The following is a 21548-nucleotide window of genomic DNA, read 5'->3' on the forward strand; positions in this document are numbered from 1 at the left end:
GGATAAATTGGAGAGAGTCCAGCGGACGGCAACGAAAATGATTAGGGGGCTGGGACACATGACTTACGAGGAGAGGCTGAGGGAACTGGGGTTATTTAGTCTGCAGAAAAGAAGAGTGAGGGGGGATTTGATAGCAGCCTTTAACTACCTGAAGGGGGGTTCCAAGGAGGATGGAGCTAGTCTGTTCTAGTGGTGGCAGATGACAGAAGAAGGAGCAGTGGTCTCAAGTTGCAGTGGTGGAAGTCTAGGTTGGATATTAGGAAACACTATTTCACTAGGAGGGTGGTGAAGCACTGGAATGGGTTCCCTAGCGAGGTGGTGGAATCTCCATCCTTAGAGGTTTTTAAGGCCCGGCTTGACAAAGCCCTGGCTGGGATGATTTAGCTGGGGATTGGTCCTACTTTGAACAGGGGGTTGGACTAGATAGCTCCTGAGGTCTCTTCCAACCTTGATATTCTACAATTCTATTAACCTGACCTAGGAGGAAAGGTTACAAAAACTGGGCATGTTTCATCTTGAGAAAAGAAGGGGCAGGGGGAGGTGATTACAGTCTTCAGCTATGCTTGGGGCTGTTATAAAAAGGATGGCGATCAGTTGTTCTCCATTTCCACAGAAAGTAGGACAAGACATAATGGTCGTTAATCTGCAGCAAGGACGATTTAAGTTATACGTTAGGAAAAACTTTCTAAATCTCAGGGTAGTTAAGCTATGAAATAGGCTTCCAAGGGAGGTTGTAGAATCCACGTAATTGGAAATTTTAAAAGGCATGTTGGACAAACACCTGTCAGGGTTGGTCTAGGGTTACTGGTCCTGCCACGGTGCAGGGGCTGGATTGACTGTTAAAAACCAGGGAACAAACCCCTAACTGGTTGTGAGTTCTAAACGTAGATTTCACCAACCACCTGCACCAAGGGCAAATTTCTCAGGTACTTTAATAGCTTTAACACAGAGTCACAGACAGTCCCCTTGGGTTCTCCAGTCTTTCTTGCCACCTAGGTGAGCGTATCTCTGTGTTAGATGGCCCCTTGCACCAAAAATCACAGCGATAATCAGGTTACTCCTCATCCCAAAGGACCAGTCATCCCAGGTCAATTGCACTTTAGATCTGACACCAAAGACAACACTTGTAGCCTTATAGTAAAACTATATGAAGATGTATTAAATTGGAAAAGGAAATCAGAGAGCTATTTACAAGATTAAAGCAAGCAAACATTAACTCATTCATGTGTCTCAGTCTTAGGTATGAAAAGGTAATACAGGCTTCTATAATCAGCAAGTTCTATTTGAGCTTTAGGGCTAGCCCAGGTTAAGCAGCTGGGGATTTCTTGCTTATGTTTAGAAACACCTTGCTTCCTCCCCTGAGTCCAAGGAGCATAGGTTTTTATCCCTCTCCTGTCATGTGCTCTGAGCTTCAAACTCAGTTGATGGGACTTGGGAGGAGTCCACTGGCACGACTCATCTTCACAGGGAGGAGAGCAGAACAAAAATAAGAGTCTTTAGTCCTTTTGTTGACAATTCCTCAGCCCAGATGTAGGGAATTTCCAGTTGTAAGATTCACCCATATCCTGTCTGGTATCCATGGGTCTCCTCTTTCGGGAGGGGCATAACTGTTTCTGTAGAAGAGAGCAGCTCTTCCCACTAATTAATGTGTGTGATAATTCATACAGCCACAGAGGTTCACAGGGCAACCGCTCAAATATTACATTACAGTGTGGAGCACAGATAGCTCAATTAGATTTATGCAGCAGCAACTCACAAGTGTTCAATAGAGTTTGAACACTAATCACTTCCTTGTAATTCTATCAATTTTTTTTTGTTTTATCAATATTAACCCACAAGTGAGCCGACAGAGTCCAGCTACGTGTCTGTCATTGTCCAGTTGAGACATGGAGACCCTGGCATGAACTGGCACTTGGCCTGTCAGTGTCACAGTATACATTTACATTTAGCTGTATTGAAATGCATGCTGTTTGCTTGCATCCTGTTTACCAAGTGGTACAGATTGCTGTGAATCAGTGACCTGTCCTTTTCATTGTTTACCTCTCCCTCAATTTTTGTGTCCTCTGCAAATTTTATCAGTGATGGTTTTATGTTTTCTTCCAGTTCATTGATAAAAATGTTAAATAACAGGGCCAAGATCAATCCCTGCAGGACCCCACTGGAAACACACCCACTCAGTGACAATTCCCTGTTTGTAATTACATTTTGAAACCTTGAATGCAGTGTTGTTGTAGCTGTGTCAGTCCCAGGATATTAGAGAGACAAGATGGATGAGGTGATATTTTTTATTGGACCAACTTCTAGTGGTGAGGGAGACACGCTTTCGCGCTACAAAGAGCTCTTCTTCAGGTCTGGGAAAGGCACTCACAGACAGCGTCACAGCTAAATGCAAGGTGGAACAGATAGTTCTTCTTCGAGTGATTGCTCATGTGTATTCCACAATGGGTGTGCGTGCTTGCCACGTGCACCGGTGCTGGAAGTTTTTCCCCTAGCAGTACCCGCAGGGGGGAGCGCCCCCCACAGCCCCTGGAGTGGTGCCTGCCTGGCGTGGTGTAAGGGGAGCTGCGCACTCCCCCCACCCTCAGTTCCTTCTTGCCGCCAGTGAAGGTGCATTGGGACTGCTGTGCTCCAGCTTTGCTGTAGCTCGTCCCCAGAACTGTTCGTTCGTTCAGCGTTAGTACCTGTAGTTAGTTAGCTGTTTTGTTAGTTTAGTTAGTCAGTGAGCCCAGGCCGGGGCATGCCCCGCGCCCCGGGGTTTAAGTCGTGCGGCTCTTGTAGGCATTCTATGCCATGAAGTGACCCGCATACAGGTTGTTTGCACTGCTTGGGAGAAATCCATATCAGTGAAAGATGCAAGATTTGCAAGTCGTTTAAGCCTTGGACCAAAAGAGAAAGGGACATTAGGCTCTGGGCCATCCTGATGGAGTTGGCGCTGACTCCAACCCCAGCATGCCGCTCCGAACCGGTACCCGGCATCACAGCGTCAGTACGCGGCGACCCTCCAGTGCCATTGACCAGTTGGCACTGCTCCCTGTTCATGGGGCATGCTAAGAGGGCCAGGAAGACTCCCTTTTTGCAGCGGCACCGAGGGAAGTCTGGGACAGAGGCTAGGCCCATGTCGGGCAGCTCTGACTCACGTTGAGCGGAGTAGCCCGGCCCCTTTGGAACAGGCCTCTCCGGATGTCCAGATGCTGTCCACGCCTGAAGCCCTCCAGGTGGCCCAGGACGTTATGTCCATGCTGGTGCCCGGAGCTCCGCCGATATCGGCCCCGCAGTTGCCTCCAGCCCGGTCTCGGTCGAGGGAATGTTCCCGACGCTGATTGCCGCCCAGCAATCGCTCGGGGCAGAGTCCAGGTGGATCGCCCTCAACACTGACCAGACTGTCTGGCTGGGTTCTAGCCGGCCAGGACTCACGGCACCGCTTGACCTCAAGGAGCAAATATCAGCGGGACCGCGGCAGGCATCACCATCGGTCCTTGTCTTGGAGAGGGCACCGCAGTCCGGCACGGTCATTGACGCTGTTCCCGCTCGGACTCCCGCTCCAAGTATCCGCCAAGACAACGCAGCCTCGGGCATCGATCGCCAGCGTTGCGCCGTTGTGGGTCCGCCTGTCGAGGCCATTCTCGAAGCAGCTGTTACCACGGTTACCGGTCCTCCACATCGAGATCGCTGTCCCACGGTCGTCATAGATCCCGGCACCACCGCTCCTCCCGGTCCAGAGACAGCAGCAGATCTTACGCCAGCCCGGTCTCCGTTCGTAGCCGTCCTTCGATGGGCCAGGCCAGCCAACACGAACAGCCGGCCCCGCCGGTGCCACGGCAGGTGCAGCGGCACCAAGCGCCATGGCCAGCCCAATGGTACCCGTGGGCACCATGGCCTCCGGCGCAGCCCCCGGTGGGAGCTCGCTCGGTGGCCGGAGCTTCAGAGGCACTGTCGGCCTCCCTCTCCAGACCCCAAAGGAAGGAATCGGTGGCATGTGCGTCCTCGGCACCGTGCCCGGAGTCTGACGAGGTGGTGGACCCTCCGGTGCCGGCCGACACCCAGAGCACCGCACCAGCCTCTTCGCCCCGCCCAGAGGAGGCAATTGCGGCCCTGCCCACCTCCATCCCGCTGGAGGTCTTCAGGGCCCACCAAGAACTCTTAAAGAGGGTGGCAGAAAGCCTCCACCTCCAGGCAAAGGAGATGGAGGAGACCCTCAGACTCCCTGTTTAATGTTTTGTCACCATTGGCACTGGGTAGGGTGCCTTGCCTCTCCATGAAGGGGTGGCTAAGATTTCAAATGCCCTGTGGCAAACGCTAGCCTCATTGGCCCCGTCTCTAAAAAGGAAAAACGCAAGTACTTTGTACCCGCTAAGGGGCATGAGTACTTGTATACCCACCTGGTGCCCAACTCCCTGGTGTCGGTCAACCACTGGGAACAGCAGGGTCAGTCAGCCCCAAAGAACAAAGATTCTCGGAGACTGGACTCTTTGGGAAGGAAAGTTTATTCATCTTTGAGCTTCCAGTTACGAGTGGCAAACCATCAGGCTCTCCTGGGCCGGTACAAATTCAATCTGTGGGGCTCCCTGTCCAAGTTTGAGGACTCCCTCCAGGAGTGTGATAGGAAGGAGTTCAAGGCGCAAGTGTTGGGTCACATGTTGGTGTGCACGTACATGGTCCATTACACCAGACGCAGGATGATGCCCCTCCAGCTCTGGTTGGCCTCGAAGTTCTCCCAGGCCATGGACAGGATGGACAAGGTCCTCACCGTGCTGGACTCTATGATCACCTCCCTACGGTGGTGGTCTTCCCCAAACAACATGCTCCAAGGGGTCACATTCAGGGACAGGTCACTGGAGCTGGTGTCCGATGCTTGGGACCTGGATTGGGAGGCCCATGTGGGGAACTTTCAGACCCAAGGCCTGTGGTCAGCTCAAGACCTGACCGTACATATAAACGTCAAGGAGCTCAGGACAGTGCATGGCCTGGATGGCCTTCCACTCACACCTGGAGGGCAAGGTGGTCAGGATCCTCACGGACAACACGGCCTCAATGTTCTATATCAACAGGCAAGGCAGGGCCCGATCCTCTGCCCTCTGCCGCGAAGCCCTCAGGCTGTGGGACTTCTGTATAGCCCACGATATCCACCTGAAGGCCTTCCACCTGCCGGGCGCCCGGAATGAGAGGGCGGATCTCTCGAGCAGGGACTTTTCCTCGCAACACAAGTGGTCCCTCAACCCGGAAGTGGCCCACCTGCTCTTCTGAAGGTGGGGAACTCCCCAGGTGGACCTGTTCGTGACTCGGCAGAACCGTTGATGCCCCCGGTTCTGCTCCAGGGGAGGTCTGGGGAGGGGCACTGTCTCCGATGCCTTTCTCCTGTCCTGGTCAGGCTGACTTCTCTACGCCTTTCCCCCATTCTCTCTAATCAGCAGGGTCATGGAAATATAAAGACAGACAAGGCCCGAGTCCTCCTGATTGCCCCGGCGTGGCCCAAGCAGCATTGGTACGGGACCCTCACGGGCCTGGCAGTAGCCATTGCCACTCTGCCCGGATCTGCTCTCTCAGGACTAGGGCCGCCTCCTCCATCCCAACCTGGCGGCTCTTCACCTCACGGCGTGGCTGCTCAGTGGTTAGGTGGAGAGGAAAGGATGTGCTCAGAGCAGGTTCAGCGCGTCCACCGTAGACAGCCCTCCACTCGCCGCGCTTATTTGGCGTTTATTTGGCCAAGTGGTCCCGGTTTTCTAGGTGGGCAGCAGACTAGGGTGTCTCCTCGATGACCGCCCCAGTCCAGCTTATCTTTGATTACCTCCTCCACCTGAGGGCTCAGGGCCTGGCGCCCTCATCAGTCAAGGTGCACCTGGCAGCCATATCAGCCTTCCATCCGCCGGTGCAAGGGCACACGGTATTTTCCCATGCTATGACTGGCCGGTTCGTTAAGAGTTTGGACCCTCTTTTTCCGTATTGTAGACCCGTGGTCCTGCAGTGGGACCTAAACCTGGTGTTGGCTCATCTCACAGGGCCCCTGTTTGAACCATTGGCCACGTGCTCCTGGTCTCAACTCTCATGAAAGGTGGCCTTCCTGGTAGCTATCACATCATCTAGGCAAGTCTCGGAGCTCAGGGCCCTGACCTCTGAGCCACCATACACTGTCTTTCATAAAGACAAGGTCCAGCTCACGCCCCGCGTTCCTCCTGAAGGTGGTCTCCGCCTACCACATGGGTCAGGACATTTTTCTACCGGTCCTCTGCCCCAAGCCTCATGCATCCAGTGAGGAGCGCCATCGCCACATGCTTGATGTGCGGCGGGCTCTGGCTTTCTACCTCAAGCGGATCAAGCCGTTCAGAAAGTCCTCGCAACTATTCGTCGCCTCGGCTGAGCGCGTGAGGGCCCAGCCAATTTCCACTCAGCGGCTTTCCAATTGGATCGCTTCATGCATCCATTCCTGTTATGAGCTGGCGAGTGTCCTGCCACCCATTGGGAGGGCACACTTGACTTGGGTGCAGGCCTCATCAGCTGCCTTCGTGGCCCACGTCCCCATCCAGGACATTTGTAGGGCCGCCACGTTGTCTTCGGTTCACACGTTCACTGCGCACTATGCGATCATCCCCCAAACCAGGGATGACGTCGGGTTCAGCAGGGCTGTCTTCCGTCCTGGGAACTTGTGAACTCCTACCCACCTCCAACAGATATAGCTTGGAATCACCTATTGTGGAATACACATGAGCAATCGCTCAAAGAAGAAAAGACAGTTACCTTTTCCGTAACTGGTGTTCTTCAAGATGTGTTGCTCATGTCTGTTCCACCCCCTTCCCCTCTGTTGGAGTTTTCTGGCAAGAAGGAACTGAGGGTGGGAGGAGCGCGCAGCTCCCCTTATACCGCGCCAGGCAGGCGCCACTCCAGGGGTTGCGGCGGGGGGGCGCTCCCCCCCTACGGGTACTGCTAGGGGAAAAACTTCCGGCACCAGTGCACATGGGGAGCACGCACACCTATTGTGGAACAGACGTGAGCAGCACCTCTTGAGGAACACCAGTTACGGAAAAGGTAATTGGTCTTTTCAGCATAAGTAGTTAGCACGTATTGTAAGAGACCATTCAAGGTGAAGTGGCCTGTTAACACCGTTGTGGTCATAGGACAAAAAGGGGGGGTTAGTGGGTTGCAGATTGTTGTAATAAGCCAGAAATCCAGTGTCTTCATTAAGACCATGATTTTTAGTGTCTAGCAGAGTTATGAATTTAAGGTCCCAGGCTCGTCTTTTGAAAGTCTGGTGCAGGTTTCCTTTGAGGCTGAGGGCTGGTAAGAGGAGACCCATCAATACCAGACAGGCTACAAGCTATCTTATAACTGTCTGGTAATCATAGAATCATAGAATATCAGGGTTGGAAGGGACCCCAGAAGGTCATCTAGTTCAACCCCCTGCTTGAAGCAGGACCAATTCCCAATTAAATCATCCCAGCCAGGGCTTTGTCAAGCCTGACCTTAAAAACCTCTAAGGAAGGAGATTCTACCACCTCCCTAGGTAACGCATTCCAGTGTTTCACCACCCTCTTAGTGAAAAAGTTTTTCCTAATATCCAATCTAAACCTCCCCCACTGCAACTTGAGACCATTACTCCTCGTTCTGTCATCTGCTACCATTGAGAACAGTCTAGAGCCATCCTCTTTGAATCCCCTTTCAGGTAGTTGAAAGCAGCTATCAAATCCCCCCTCATTCTTCTCTTCTGCAGGCTAAACAATCCCAGCTCCCTCAGCCTCTCCTCATAAGTCATGTGTTCTAGACTCCTAATCATTTTTGTTGCCCTTCGCTGGACTCTCTCCAATTTATCCACATCCTTCTTGTAGTGTGGGGCCCAAAACTGGACACAGTACTCCAGATGAGGCCTCACCAATGTCGAATAGAGGGGAACGATCATGTCCCTCGATCTGCTCGCTATGCCCCTACTTATACATCCCAAAATGCCATTGGCCTTCTTGGCAACAAGGGCACACTGCTGACTCATATCCAGCTTCTCATCCACTGTCACCCCTAGGTCCTTTTCCGCAGAACTGCTGCCTAGCCATTCGGTCCCTCGTCTGTAGCGGTGCATTGGATTCTTCCATCCTAAGTGCAGGACCCTGCACTTATCCTTATTGAACCTCATCAGATTTCTTTTGGCCCAATCCTCCAATTTGTCTAGGTCCTTCTGTATCCTATCCCTCCCCTCCAGCGTATCTACCACTCCTCCCAGTTTAGTATCATCCGCAAATTTGCTGAGAGTGCAATCCACACCATCCTCCAGATCATTTATGAAGATATTGAACAAAACCGGCCCCAGGACCGACCCTTGGGGCACTCCACTTGATACCGGCTGCCAACTAGACATGGAGCCATTGATCACTACCCGTTGAGCCCGACAATCTAGCCAGCTTTCTACCCACCTTATAGTGCATTCATCCAGCCCATACTTCCTTAACTTGCTGACAAGAATACTGTGAGAGACCGTGTCAAAAGCTTTGCTAAAGTCAAGAAACAATACATCCACTGCTTTCCCTTCATCCACAGAACCAGTAATCTCATTATAAAAGGCGATTAGATTAGTCAGACATGACCTTCCCTTGGTGAATCCATGCTGGCTGTTCCTGATCACTTTCCTCTCATGCAAGTGCTTCAGGATTGATTCTTTGAGGACCTGCTCCATGATTTTTCCAGGGACTGAGGTGAGGCTGACTGGCCTGTAGTTCCCAGGATCCTCCTTCTTCCCTTTTTTAAAGACTGGCACTACATTAGCCTTTTTCCAGTCATCCGGGACTTCCCCGGTTCGCCACGAGTTTTCAAAGATAATGGACAATGGCTCTGCAATCACAGCCGCCAATTCCTTCAGCACTCTCGGATGCAACTCGTCCGGCCCCATGGACTTGTGCACGTCCAGCTTTTCTAAATAGTCCCTAACCACCTCTATCTCCACAGAGGGCTGGCCATCTCTTCCCCATTTTGTGATGCCCAGCGCAGCAGTCTGGGAGCTGACCTTGTTAGTGAAAACAGAGGCAAAAAAAGCATTGAGTACATTAGCTTTTTCCACATCCTCTGTCACTAGGTTGCCTCCCTCATTCAGTAAGGGGCCCACACTTCCCTTGGCTTTCTTCTTGTTGCCAACATACCTGAAGAAACCCTTCTTGTTACTCTTGACATCTCTGGCTAGCTGCAGCTCCAGGTGCGATTTGGCCCTCCTGATATCATTGCTACATGCCCGAGCAATATTTTTATACTCTTCCCTGGTCATATGTCCAACCTTCCACTTTGTAAGCTTCTTTTTTATGTTTAAGATCCGCTAGGATTTCACCATTAAGCCAAGCTGGTCGCCTGCCATATTTACTATTCTTTCGACTCATTGGGATGGTTTGTCCCTGTAACCTCAACAGGGATTCCTTGAAATACAGCCAGCTCTCCTGGACTCCTTTCCCCTTCAAGTTAGTCCCCCAGGGGATCCTGGCCATCCGTTCCCTGAGGGAGTCGAAGTCTGTTTTCCTGAAGTCCAGGGTCCGTATCCTGCTGCTTACCTTTCTTCCTGCTTCAGGATCCTGAACTCAACCAACTCATGGTCACTGCCTCCCAGATTCCCATCCACTTTTGCTTCCCCCACTAATTCTACCCGGTTTGTGAGCAGCAGGTCAAGAAAAGCGCCCCCCCCTAGTTGGCTCCTTTAGCACTTGCACCAGGAAATTGTCCCCTACGCTTTCCAAAAACTTCCTGGATTGTCTATGCACATGTAAGTCCTCATCCTCAAACGAAACCTGCCCAGCACTTTTGGCAGACCAGCCGGGGAGATTATTTATAACTTTGCTAGACCTTAAAAATCATGTTGTTAATAAAGACCCTGGATTTCTTAAGGGCTAATACTCAATATATGAGGGCTGTATATTCAGACTGGAGCATGCAGCTTGGTAAAGATACATACAGGGAGTTCATAATCTCACACACAATTTGTTACATTGTGAAGACAGGTTTCCCAGATCATCACAATCGGCTCTCTCTGGGAATGGCCCCACAGCACAGCCTAGCACCATACTGGGTCCTTGGGATCCGTAGTGCTTTGCCCCCTCCCTGACCTACTCACCGCAGTCTCTGCAGCAGACGTCTGTGCCTAGAAAATCTCCCATCGAGGTGCTGAGCAGGCCTGACCTGGCTCAGGATGTGAGATGTGGCTGGAAGCAGGGCACCAGTGTCCTCGCTGGGGGTGGGTCACAGGCCAATCACAGACCCTGCTGATTCTGTCTCTTTCCTCATCTAGTTGCAGCTTTATGACATTGAGAGCAGCACCAAGGCCACGATCCTGAACTATTGCTCCTATGTGCAGTGGGTCCCAGGCAGTGACGTGGTGGTGGCCCAGAACAGAAACAGCCTCTGCATTTGGTACAACAATGATGCCCCAGAGCGAGTTACCATGTTCCCGCTGAAGGTAAAATTCCAGTCTTCTCACTTCCCCCAGAGCTCCCCACTGTCATGTGTAGGAGTTCTGGGAGGGCGCTGGGCAGCTCAGTATTTTATGCAGCGAGAACAGATGGGGTGGTGCTTTGAAAGGGGAACAGGAGGAAGCCTGGGGTCTGACCCTCCTGAAAGCTGTGGGGGCAGGAGGGGATAGAGAGAGCAGAAAGTGGGCGGATGAAGTGGGGGAGCTCACTGGGCGAAATGGCCTTTCTCTTAGTTCTGCATGTGACGGTGGGGTTAGCCCAAGTGCCTAGTGGGGGGTCCGTTCTGCTGAGCTCATCTACCTGTAGGAGACTAAGGCAGAGCTGTCCCAGTGCGCTCCCAGCCCTCTCCCCTCGCACAGTGGAAGGTGGAATGGGAGCTGAGAGTGGAGGTGCTGAGGTGTCTGGGACTCTTTCAGGGGGATATCGTGAACCTGGAGCGGAGCAATGGGAAGACTGAGGTGATAGTGGCAGAAGGGGTGAACACAGTGTCGTACACGCTGGACGAGGGGCTCATTGAGTTTGGAACAGCCATTGATGATGGGGACTATAGCAGGTGAGTCCTGGCAGCCAGCGACCCGGGGCGGGGTGGGCAGTGGAGTCCACAAGGAAGCTAAAAGGTGGGTGGAAGTGAGGTGTTGTGATGAAGAGCAGGTGTGGGGGAGCCATCCGTCCCAGACGGTGCGATTTGTGGGGGACAGGGCAACTGGCCACTGAACAGAATGGCGTGGGCAGGAGGGAGATCATAGAATATCAGGGTTAGAAGGGACCTCAGGAGGTCATCTAGTCCAACCCCCTGCTCAAAGCAAGACCAGTGTCTGAGGGCAGCCACCAGACATGGTGCCAGTTTCGTTCAAGGGAAGAAGAGGGTCCCAGACAGCGAGAGAAAATCCCCAGAGAGCTGGAGGGGAGCGGAGCCAGGAGCTGTGAGTGGTGTGGCAGCTTACAGAATGAATCTGCCCAGACTTCCCTGAGCCCAGTATAAGTAGCAGAAGGGAGTGCAGTAGCTAGGTGTGATGTCCTAGGATATGTGTGCAAATATGAGAGCACAGCCAGAGGATGAGTGTGTGCTAATAGATGTGAGACGACTAAGGCAGGAGAGGACAGAGGTCTATAAAATCACGACGGGTGTGGAGACAGTAAATAAGGAAGTGTTATTTACTCATTCTCATAACACAAGAACTGGGGCTCCCAATGAAATTAATAGACAGCAAGTTTAAAACAAAAAAAGGAAGAATTTTGTCACACAATGCACAGTCAACCTGTGGAACTCTGCCAGAGGGTGTTGTGAAGGCCAAGACTATAACAGGGTTCAAAAAAGAGCTAGATAAGTTCCTGGAGGATAGATCCATCAATGGCTGTTTAGCCAGGACGGGCAGGGATGGAGCCTCTGTTTGCCAGAAGCTGGGGATGGGGACAGGAGATGGATCATTTGATGATTCCCTGTTCTGTTCATTCCCTCTGGGGCACCTGGCACTGGCCACTGTCGGAAGACAGGACACTGGGCTAGATGGAACTTTGCTCTGACCCAGTCTGGCCGTTCTTACGTTCTTAAACCTGTGCAAAGGGACGAGTGCAGGTTCTGAGCAATGTGTGTGAGGGCCTGTTCTAGGCTGCATGCATATGTCAGGTCTCCTCAGAGAAGGGAAGCTCTGCAAAAGCCTCTTGAGCCCACATGGACCTGTGCATGGATGCAGATGCCGTCTGTGGGGCTGGAACTTCACCTTGGCTCCTCTGTTTGCATAACAGTGGGAGGTAGGTTGCGGGGGGGGGGGAGGAGTATTGAGCTGCTTCTGAGGTAAAACATGGCACTTCTTTGTGCTTCTTGCCAAATGGTCGAAAAGAGCCAGCCTAGTTCTCAGCACCCAGAGGCTCGCTGTATGAGACGCTGGCCCCAGTGAAGTTACTGGGAGTTCAGGGGGGACAGGATTTCCCTGCTGTAGCCAGAGGAGTAACAGCAGGGTGTGTCTGTGACTGTTATAAGCAGCAGAGCTGCGATGCTTTTCAGGGGATCCCCAGAGTGGTCCAGCAGGTGGGGCTCCTTGGGCTGCCCACAGCCTGTTCCTGCGTGAGGGAGTTGGTTTCAGACACAGCTAGAGAGTGGGCGGCAGGGCTGGATGGGCTTCGGAGCCTCTGGGGTGACATGCAGGACAGGGACTGAGCAGTTAATATAGCACCAGCTAGAGCCCTGTCTGTGGCCAGAACGGGCGAAGGGTGGTGACTGTGTGGAACAAAATCCATCAGGGTTTTCCAAAGTGGGAAAATGCGTCAGACACTCCTCGGACAGGCCCAGCTGAAGGGCTGCTCAGCCCCAGGGCCTCACAGTGACCTGCCCCAATCCCGGCTGCAGGGTAACATGGTAACCCACCTCCCTCTTCTCTAATGTGCTGCAAACCCTCCTCTCCCCAGGGCAGCTGCATTCTTGGAGACGCTGGAAATGTCCACGGAGACCGAAGCCATGTGGAAGACCCTAAGCAGACTGGCCCTGGAAGCCAAGCAGCTGCACATCGCTGAGAGGTACAGAGAGGAACCAAATACGCCCTGGTACCTTTCCTTCTGGGGGTTCCTCGCCCCCCAAAGGCCCGATCCCAGTGGCCCAGGTTCTAGCCAAGGAGAACTGGATCCTGTGCCTTTCAGTGCTACTTGTGAGCCAGAGTTCCTGCAGTGAGGTGCCCAGTGTTCTCCATCCCAGGAGCTGGCTCCATCTTACCATCCTAGGCCCTAGGGCAGAGGTGGGGGACACATCCCCATGTAGCATAGCTCTGCTACAGATCACAATGTGGACAGAGCACATGGCTGGCGCTCTCTCCTGCAGAGCAGAGCTCATGGCCCTTTGGGGGTGGAAAACAGGCAGAGCATGGGGCTCGAGCTCCCTCCAGTGGAGTCAGACTGTGTTATGGCTTGGCCTTACTTCGCTGTGACTACCTGCCCCAGTGTTCTGAACCCTCGCCTCACCTTTTGGGTCTGAGGGCGGATGAAAGCCCAAGTATATGCTTGGCAGCCCATGCTGCTGGTAACTCTGCTCTCCTCACTCTGCCCAGATGCTTCTCAGCGCTGGGCCACGTGTCAAAGGCGCGATTCCTCCATGAAACCAATGAGATTGCCGACCAGGTGGCCAAAGAATACGTGAGTCAAACTTCACTTCTGCTGTGCAGCAGCATGTGTGCGTGTGTGAGTGCGTGCACCACACCTACATCCCCTGGCATGGAGAGTGTGCAGCCAATCACACTGGCCTGGCAGGGGTCTCTGGAGACCCTGAGCCGTGTGGGAATTGCTTACATTGTCCTTCACCCAGGCCTCCCAGCCCCCTCCTGCGGATGCCTCCCTCATGGGGTGCCCAGAGCGCTCCCCTCCCCCGGCTGCCACCCTCACAGGGTGCCCAGAGCGCTCCCCTCCCCCGGCTGCCTCCCTCACGGGGTGCCCAGAGCCCCCCCAGCTGCCTCCCTCATAGGCTGCCCAATGTGCCCCCCCCACTGCCTCCCTCATGTGTATCCAGTGTGCCCCCCTCCCCCGGCTGCCTCCCTCACGGGGTGCCCAGAGCGCCCCCCTCCCCCAGCTGCCTCCCTCACGGGGTGCCCAGAGCGCCCCCCTCCCCCGGCTGCCTCCCTCACGGGGTGCCCAGAGTGCCTCCCTATCTTCCTCCCTCATGGGGTGCCCAGAACACCCCCCACGGCTGCCTCCCTCACGGGGTGCCCAGAACACCCCCCACGGCTGCCTCCCTCACGGGGTGCCCAGAGCCCCCCTGGCTGCCTCCCTCACGGGGTGCCCAGAGTGCCCCCTGGCTGCCTCCCTCACGAGGTGCCCAGAGCGCCCAACTCTGCTGGCTGCCTCCCTCACGGGGCACCCAGAGCCCCTTTCGTACAGCTGCCTCCCTCATGGGGTGTCAGTTGCTGGCCCCCCACAGCCACCTCCCTTGCACCATGCCCAGTGCCACATCCCCCAGCTCGTCTGAGATGTTTGTGTGTGTTTATAGGGTGGGGACGGCACAGATTATTACCAGGTGCGTGCCCGCCTGGCCATGCTGGAGAAGAATTACAAGCTGGCAGAGATGATCTTTCTGGAGCAGGTGAGGGAAGGGAATTGGGGGTCTGTTGTTGGCTATGGGGTTTGCCCTGCAGGGGTGGGGCTCGTTCGTTGGCTATGGGGTTTGCCCTGCGGGGGTGGGGCTCATTCGTTGGCTATGGGGTTTGCCCTGGGGTGTGGGGGCAGAGATCTGATTAATTGGCTGTGACCTTTTCCCTGAGGTACGGGGATGGGGGGCTCATTTGTTGATGTAGTGTGAGGAGACATACGCAACATCCGGAGAACTCTCTACCAGGAAGTTCCTTCCTATGTTTTTTGAGCTGCTCACTACAACACATCCAAAATGTCTCATTTTGTGGCATCTCAAGAACAAATGGATATAAACTGGTCATTGGGAAGTTTAGACTTGAAATTAGACGAAGGTTTCTAACCATCAGAGAAGTGAAGTTTTGGAATAGCCTTCCAAGGGAAGCAGTAGGGGCAAAAGATCTATCTGGCTTTAAGATTAAACTCGATAAGTTTATGGAGGAGATGGTATGATGGGATAACGTGGTTTTGGTAATTAAATATTCATGGTAAATAGGCCCAATGGCCTGTGATGGGATATTAGATGGGGTGGGATCTGAGTTACCCAGGAAAGAATTTTCTGTAGTATCTGGCTGGTGAATCTTGCCCATATGCTCAGGATTTAGCTGATGGCCATATTTGGGGTCGGGAAGGAATTTTCCCCCAGGGCAGATTGCAAGAGGCCCTGGAGGTTTTTCGCCTTCCTCTGTAGCATGGGGCACGGGTCACTTGCTGGAGGATTCTCTGCACCTTGAAGACTTTAAACCACGATTTGAGGACTTCAATAGCTCAGACATAGGTGAGAGGTTTTTCGCAGGAGTGGTGGGTGAAATTCTGTGGCCTGCGTTGTGCAGGAGGTCAGACTAGATGATCATAATTGTCCCTTCTGACTTAAATATCTATGAATCTCCTATATTGTGTTTCTTTTGCTGGTTGTTGCCAGCTGTGGCTTTGTGTCTTGCCACATCTTGCACAGCTTTTCCTACCTATCCTCCAAAGATGCTTTGGTCTCCCAGTTGGGTTGTGCACTGTTCTAATGTTGTACATTTGGTCTGTCTGCTCCTTTCACGTTGTTTCTTTCCTCTTTATTGGATCAATAATATAGTCTCCCCTATGCTGCTGGCGTGTAAGTCACGTTGCAAGAAATGGTAAAAATACATCACTTTCACTTTTGCTATAATTCTCATGGAGAACAGAAGCTCTGTAACCACTCCACACCTCCCTTTCTTTATAATAAAAGATTAAAACCTAAATTAATAACTGGAGTATTTACACACAGCAATTCAAAATACACTGAACATTTCTTAAAACTGTTTACACTAATACAGTTATTATTATATTATAATAATAATATTAATATTAATATTATATATAATATTAATAATATTATATTATATTATTATAATACAGTTATTATTATTATTATATTAGTTTTCAATTGCATTTAAATAGTCCTGAGCAGTACTCTAAAGATCTTGGTGTGGCGGGGATGTGGCCACACATCCAGACTGTGTTCTCATTTCTGTTGAGTTTGGGTGTGGAGTTCTTAAGAGAGGCTCTCATGTCCTCACAGAGTACCTGCAGGTTCCTGATCCTCTGTTGGGTTGGGAAATATGAAGATGGAGCCAGTTCCTCCAGAGAAGTCTTCTTGGAATCGTGTCTCGGTAGGATCTGGGAGTTTCTGCCACATTCCAAATGTCTGCAAGCCTTTACACTGAACTTTGCTGCTGGTCTTAGTCCAGGCCCTGCTTTTGTTCTATGCCAAACATTCAAGTTTGGCTGCTGCCAAACATTTATTTCAGCATCCCTGTCTCAAAATTCCTTCAGGTCGGGCCAGTGAGGTTTGAGCTGAGTCAGTGCCACAGGTAAAAGCCTCCGTCACTGTCTGCACCAGAAGTTCTGCTGGAGGTCGCCCAGAGGCAAACAGTGTTGACTGATATGCCAGGAGTCCTTTCTGTGGGTCCACTGATGTTTGCAGAAGTCTTTGTAATGTCTGCAGTGACCTCTCCACCTCCCCATTGCTCTTGGGGTAATGTGGACTGCTAGTATGACGTTCAAAATCAAAGTCCTGTGCAAACGCTAGGGATGTTTCAGAGGTGAATTGAGGCCCATTATCAGACATGAGGACTTCAGGAACTCCCTGTCTTGCAGATATTGACTTTAGTTTCTGGATGATTGTGCTGAGGAACTCTGTGGAAGGATAACCAAGTCAATCAGCTACAATAATGTATGTGTCCTTTCCAGAAAAACTGTCGCTACCCACTGCCATGGTCTGTCGTGTAGCTTTGTAGAGAGCAGTGGCTCTGGCAATTGTTTTCTTTCCTTATTACATATCTCATAGCCTTCTAAGAAGGTCTGAATTTGCCTTCTCAGAGACCACCCAATTCTTGTGCAAATGCCTTGCACTTGTTTATACCTTAGTGTCCCTCATGGATTTTGGAGAGCATCTGTTTCTGAAGTACCTGCCGCAGGGATAAATTAATCTCTAATGCCTGGTCAATTGCAGGAAGCATGTGTCTTTTCTTTGTCTGCACATGTTTATTTTATTGTGTAAAGTCCATGCAAATCTGGATTTTGCCACTGGGCTTTTAATACTCCAACAATTCTTGCACACCAGTCTGTGGGTTCTTCTGTCTGGGAAACCCCCATATCTTCCATTCACTTTAATTCTTTGACTTTTGCTAGCAGTGTGTGGGTATGCGGTGTGGGGCTGTGAGAGCAAAGGGAGTCACTGATGGCACCAGTTTTCTTTTGAACTCCCCTGACAGCTGTCCTGGCCCTGGGAAGATGTGTGGATACATCTCCTGTACAGGTTGCTTTCTGCCATTAATGCATTCCAGTTTCTCTGCTAGGTGTAATCTTTGTATTGTTGGCAACCCTACTGTTTCCCCTTGTTCCTGTCACCCTCTATTAAATTTGGCCCTTCACACATAATATTCTGCCTACCTATGAAATGGGCTTCAAAAGCCTCTTTCATTTTGTCACAGATCCACAGGATCTGTGCTCTGCCCCGTTTTTAAGCAGTCCCTTGGAGGAACCCCTGCAGACCCCCAAGAGTCCTTCTCTTCCTTAAGGGAAGACCACGTGGCCGCCACATCTCCTAAACTGAGCCTCTGGGCTCCAGCACTACTGTTTCACACTGTGATTCCTGCCCAGTGAGTCCATCTGAGATAGATTACAGAGACTCATACAATCTTCAGGGACCAATGCACCTCCTCAGGTATTTGCAGTGACACCAGGCAGCTATTTCAAAACAGAGCAGGGTTAGTTAGCTGGAACGCAGCGTCAAAAAGTCCTTAAGTTTGCATAGACATAGTCCAGCCTGGTCAAGCCAGCACATCACAAAGCCAAGCAGTTGTGGAATCCATTTGTTGGCCCTCCCCCTCTGTCTCTTTGTCAGTTTCCCATAAATAGGGGTCAGTTGTTCAGTCCCTGGAGCTCCCCTTTGTCTTTCCGGATCTTCTGTTGATGTGGGTTGGTTTCAGACAGTCCTTTTGTGACGGGTTAGATTACAGAAACCCCCTAGGGACTGTCACCTGATGTTCTGAGACTACCTCTGAGCCCATTTTCTCTGCCAGTTTGGGCCTCCAGAACCCTGCCTTGTTGAGCCAGACATGCCAGTCTGCTCCAACAAAGACTCAGGGTCTGAACCATGCGCCCCAAAGCTGCAGACTTAACTGAAAACAGCTTAAGAAGTGCTCCTGTCTCTAGCACCTAGACACCCAGCTCCCAATAAGATCTAAACCCCAAATAAATCCGTTTTATTCCATATAAAGCTTATACAGGGTAAACTCATAAATTGTCCGCCCTCTATAACGCTGATAGAGAGAGATGCACAGCTGTTTGCTCCCCCAGGTATTAATTACTTGCTCTGAGTTAATTAATAAGCAAAAAGTGATTTTATTAAATATAAAAAGTAGGATTTAAGTGGTTCCAAGTAATAACAGACAGAACAAAGTGAATTACCAAGCAAAATAAAATAGAACACACAAGTCTAAGCCTAATACAGTAAGAAACTGATTGCAGATGAAATCTCACCCCCAGAGATGTTCCAATAAGCTTCTTTCACAGACTGGACTCCTTCCTAGTCTGGGTCCAGCAATCACTCACACTCCTGTAGTTACTGTCCTTTGTTCCAGTTTCTTTCAGGCATCTCTTAGGGGTGGAGAGGCGATTTCTTGAGCCAGCTGAAGACAAAAATGGAGGGGCTTCCAGGGACTTTTATATTCTCTCTCTTGTGGGCGGAAACCCTTTTGTTCTTCTGTGCAAAATCACAGCAACAAGATGGAGTTTGTAGCCACCTGGGCAAGTCACATATCCATGAACGATTCACCTTTTTGCAGGCGATGCTAATGACCCATCCACTCCCAGTCTTTATTCAAGCCTAAGTTAATTGTATCCAGTTTGCAAATTAATTCCAATTTAGCAGTCTCTCGTTGGAGTCTGTTTTTGAAGTTTTTTTTTTTTTTGAAGAATTGCCACTTTTAGGTCTGTAATTGAGTGACCAAAGAGATTGAAGTGTTCTCCGACTGGTTTTTGAATGTTATAATTCTTGACGTCTGATTTGTGTCCATTTATTCTTTTATGTAGAGACTGTCCAGTTTGACCAATGTACATGGCAGAGGGGCATTGCTGGCCCATGATGGCATCTATCACATTGGTAGATGTGCAGGTGAACGAGCCTCTGATAGTGTGGCTGATGTGATTAGGCCCTATGATGGTGTCCCCTGAATAGATATGTGGATACAGTTGGCAACGCGCTTTGTTGCAAGGATAGGTTCCTGGGTTAGTGGTTCTGTTGTGGTGTGTGGTTGCTGGTGAGTATTTGCTTCAGGTTGGGAGGCTGTCTGTAAACTTGACTGGCCTGTCTCCCAAGATCTGTGAGAGTGAGGGATCGTCCTTTAGGATAGGCTGTAGATCCTTGATGATTGATTCTTCAACAAAAAAACATCAAAAACAGACTCCAATAAGAGACTGCTGAATTGGAATTAATTTGCAAACTGGATACAATTAACTTAGGCTTGAATAAAGACTGGGAGTGGATGGGTCATTACACAAAGTAAAACTATTTCCCCATGTTTATTCCCCCCACCCCACCCCCGCCCCACCACTGTTCCTCACACGTTCTTGTCAACTGCTGGAAATGGCCCACCTTGATCATCACTACAAAAGGTTTTTTGCCCCCGCTCTCCTGCTGGTAATAGCTCACCTTACCTGATCACTCTTGTTACAGTGTGTATGGTAACACCCATTGTTTCATGTTCTCTGTGTATATAAATCTCCCCACTGTATTTTCCACTGCATGCATCCGATGAAGTGAGCTGTAGCTCACGAAAGCTTATGCTCAAATAAATTGGTTAGTCTCTATGGTGCCACAAGTCCTCCTTTTCTTTTTGCAGATACAGACTAACATGGCTGCTACTCTGAAACCTTTCTGTAGACACCTTTCTTGACCTCCTTTGTACAAGATTTGGTGCAACTATAGGACCTTGGTTGCAACAATGATCTTTATGGTCACAGTTCATGTCAATAACGTCACACCTTTAACAATCCATTCCTCCCACCCCAGACAGTTATGTGACACAAACATCTCAAGTCTCTGTCTCTGCCCCTGCCCCATGAGCAGGGTTTCAGCCCTTTAACACCCACTGGCTAGCAATCCTTAGTCCAGTAAGTCACCACATAGAGAGACAAGGGGGGTGAGGTAATATCTTTTATTGGACCCAACTTCTGTTGGTGAAAGAGTCACGCTTTCGAGCTTATGCACAGCTCTTCTTCAGGTCTGGTACTCAGAGTGTCACAGCTAAATACAAGGTGGAACAGTTCGTTTAGCAAGTGTAGCTTGAGAGCTTGTCTTTCTCACCAACAGAAGCTGGTCCAGTAAAAGATATTACCTCACCCCCCTTGTCTCCCTAATACCCTGGAGACAACACGGCTACAACAACACTGCACACCGCGTGCCAACAATATGCTCATAAAATAGTATAGAAATTACCATTTTGTCACATCTTTTCCTCTTCGAGAGAGACCTGGGAAGTTCAACCCACAGTTGTTATTCATGGGTGCCAAAACTGATTTCCTACCCCTTTGGTAGCTCTCTTCCCAGGCATTTCAAGGATTCTTACAGCACAGGTTTCATAACACAATACAGAACAGTTTCACATCCTCCCTTAGATTTTGTGAGTTTGTCACTAGCAGGGTGGACACAGAGTCATAGAATTGTAAGACTGGAAGGGACCTCGAGAGGTCTTCTGATCCAAACCCCTGGACTCAAGGCAAGACTAAGTATTATCTCTAGACCATCCCTGACAGGTGTTTGTCTAATCTGCTCTTAAAAATTTCCAATGATGAAGATTCCACAACCTCCCTAGGTAATTTATTCCAGCTCTTTACCACTCCGACAGGACATTTTTCCTAATGTTCAGCCTAAACCGCCCTCGCTGCAATTTAAGCCCATTGCTTCTTGTCCTGTCCTCAGAGGTTAAGGAGAAAAATTTTTCTCCCTCGTTCTTGTAACAACCTTTAATGTACTTGAAAACCGTTTTCATGTCCCCTCTCAGTCTTCTCTTCTCCAGAGTGAACAAACCCAGTTTTTTCAATCTTCCCTCAAAGGTCATGTTTTCTAGACCTTTAATCATTTGTGTTGCTCTTCTCTGGACTTTTTCCAATTTGTTCATATCTTTCCTGAAATGTGGTGCCCAGAACTGGACACAATACTCCAGTTGAGGCCTAATTAGCGCAGAGTAGAGCAGAAGAATTACTTCACGTGTTTTGCTTCCAACGCTCCTGCTAATACATCCCAGAATGATGTTCTCTTTTTTTGCAACAGTGTTCCACTGTTCACTCATATTTAGCTTGTGATCCCCTATGACTAAGGGGGGACATGACAAGAGTTTCAAGTACATAAAAGGTTGTTACAAGGAGGAGGGAGAAAAATTGTTCTCCTTAACTTCTGCGGATAGGACAAGAAGCGATGGGCTTAAATTGCAGGAAGGGAGGTTTAGGTTGGACATTAGGAGAAACTTCCTAGCTGTTAGG

General features: G+C 50.5%; 1 protein-coding gene across 4 annotated transcripts in view; it reads left to right on the forward strand.

Moving 5' to 3' along the window:
* Nucleotides 1-21548, forward strand: part of IFT172 (intraflagellar transport 172) — a 149256-nt gene that overhangs the window by 68151 nt on the left and 59557 nt on the right. For all 4 annotated transcript variants that reach the window (XR_014710812.1, XM_084623126.1, XM_084623125.1 and 1 more), the window contains 5 exons: nucleotides 10244-10411; nucleotides 10841-10977; nucleotides 12831-12938; nucleotides 13463-13547; nucleotides 14395-14487. Coding sequence is in view for 3 of the 4 variants with exons in the window: in XM_084623126.1 (XP_084479252.1) it covers nucleotides 10244-10411; nucleotides 10841-10977; nucleotides 12831-12938; nucleotides 13463-13547; nucleotides 14395-14487 (591 nt within the window). In the remaining variant the exon portion in view is untranslated. The remainder of the gene's footprint in view (nucleotides 1-10243; nucleotides 10412-10840; nucleotides 10978-12830; nucleotides 12939-13462; nucleotides 13548-14394; nucleotides 14488-21548) is intronic.

Source organism: Lepidochelys olivacea, assembly GCF_965140295.1.
Source record: "Lepidochelys olivacea isolate rLepOli2 genome assembly, chromosome: 3".
Classification (NCBI taxonomy): domain Eukaryota; kingdom Metazoa; phylum Chordata; order Testudines; family Cheloniidae; genus Lepidochelys; species Lepidochelys olivacea.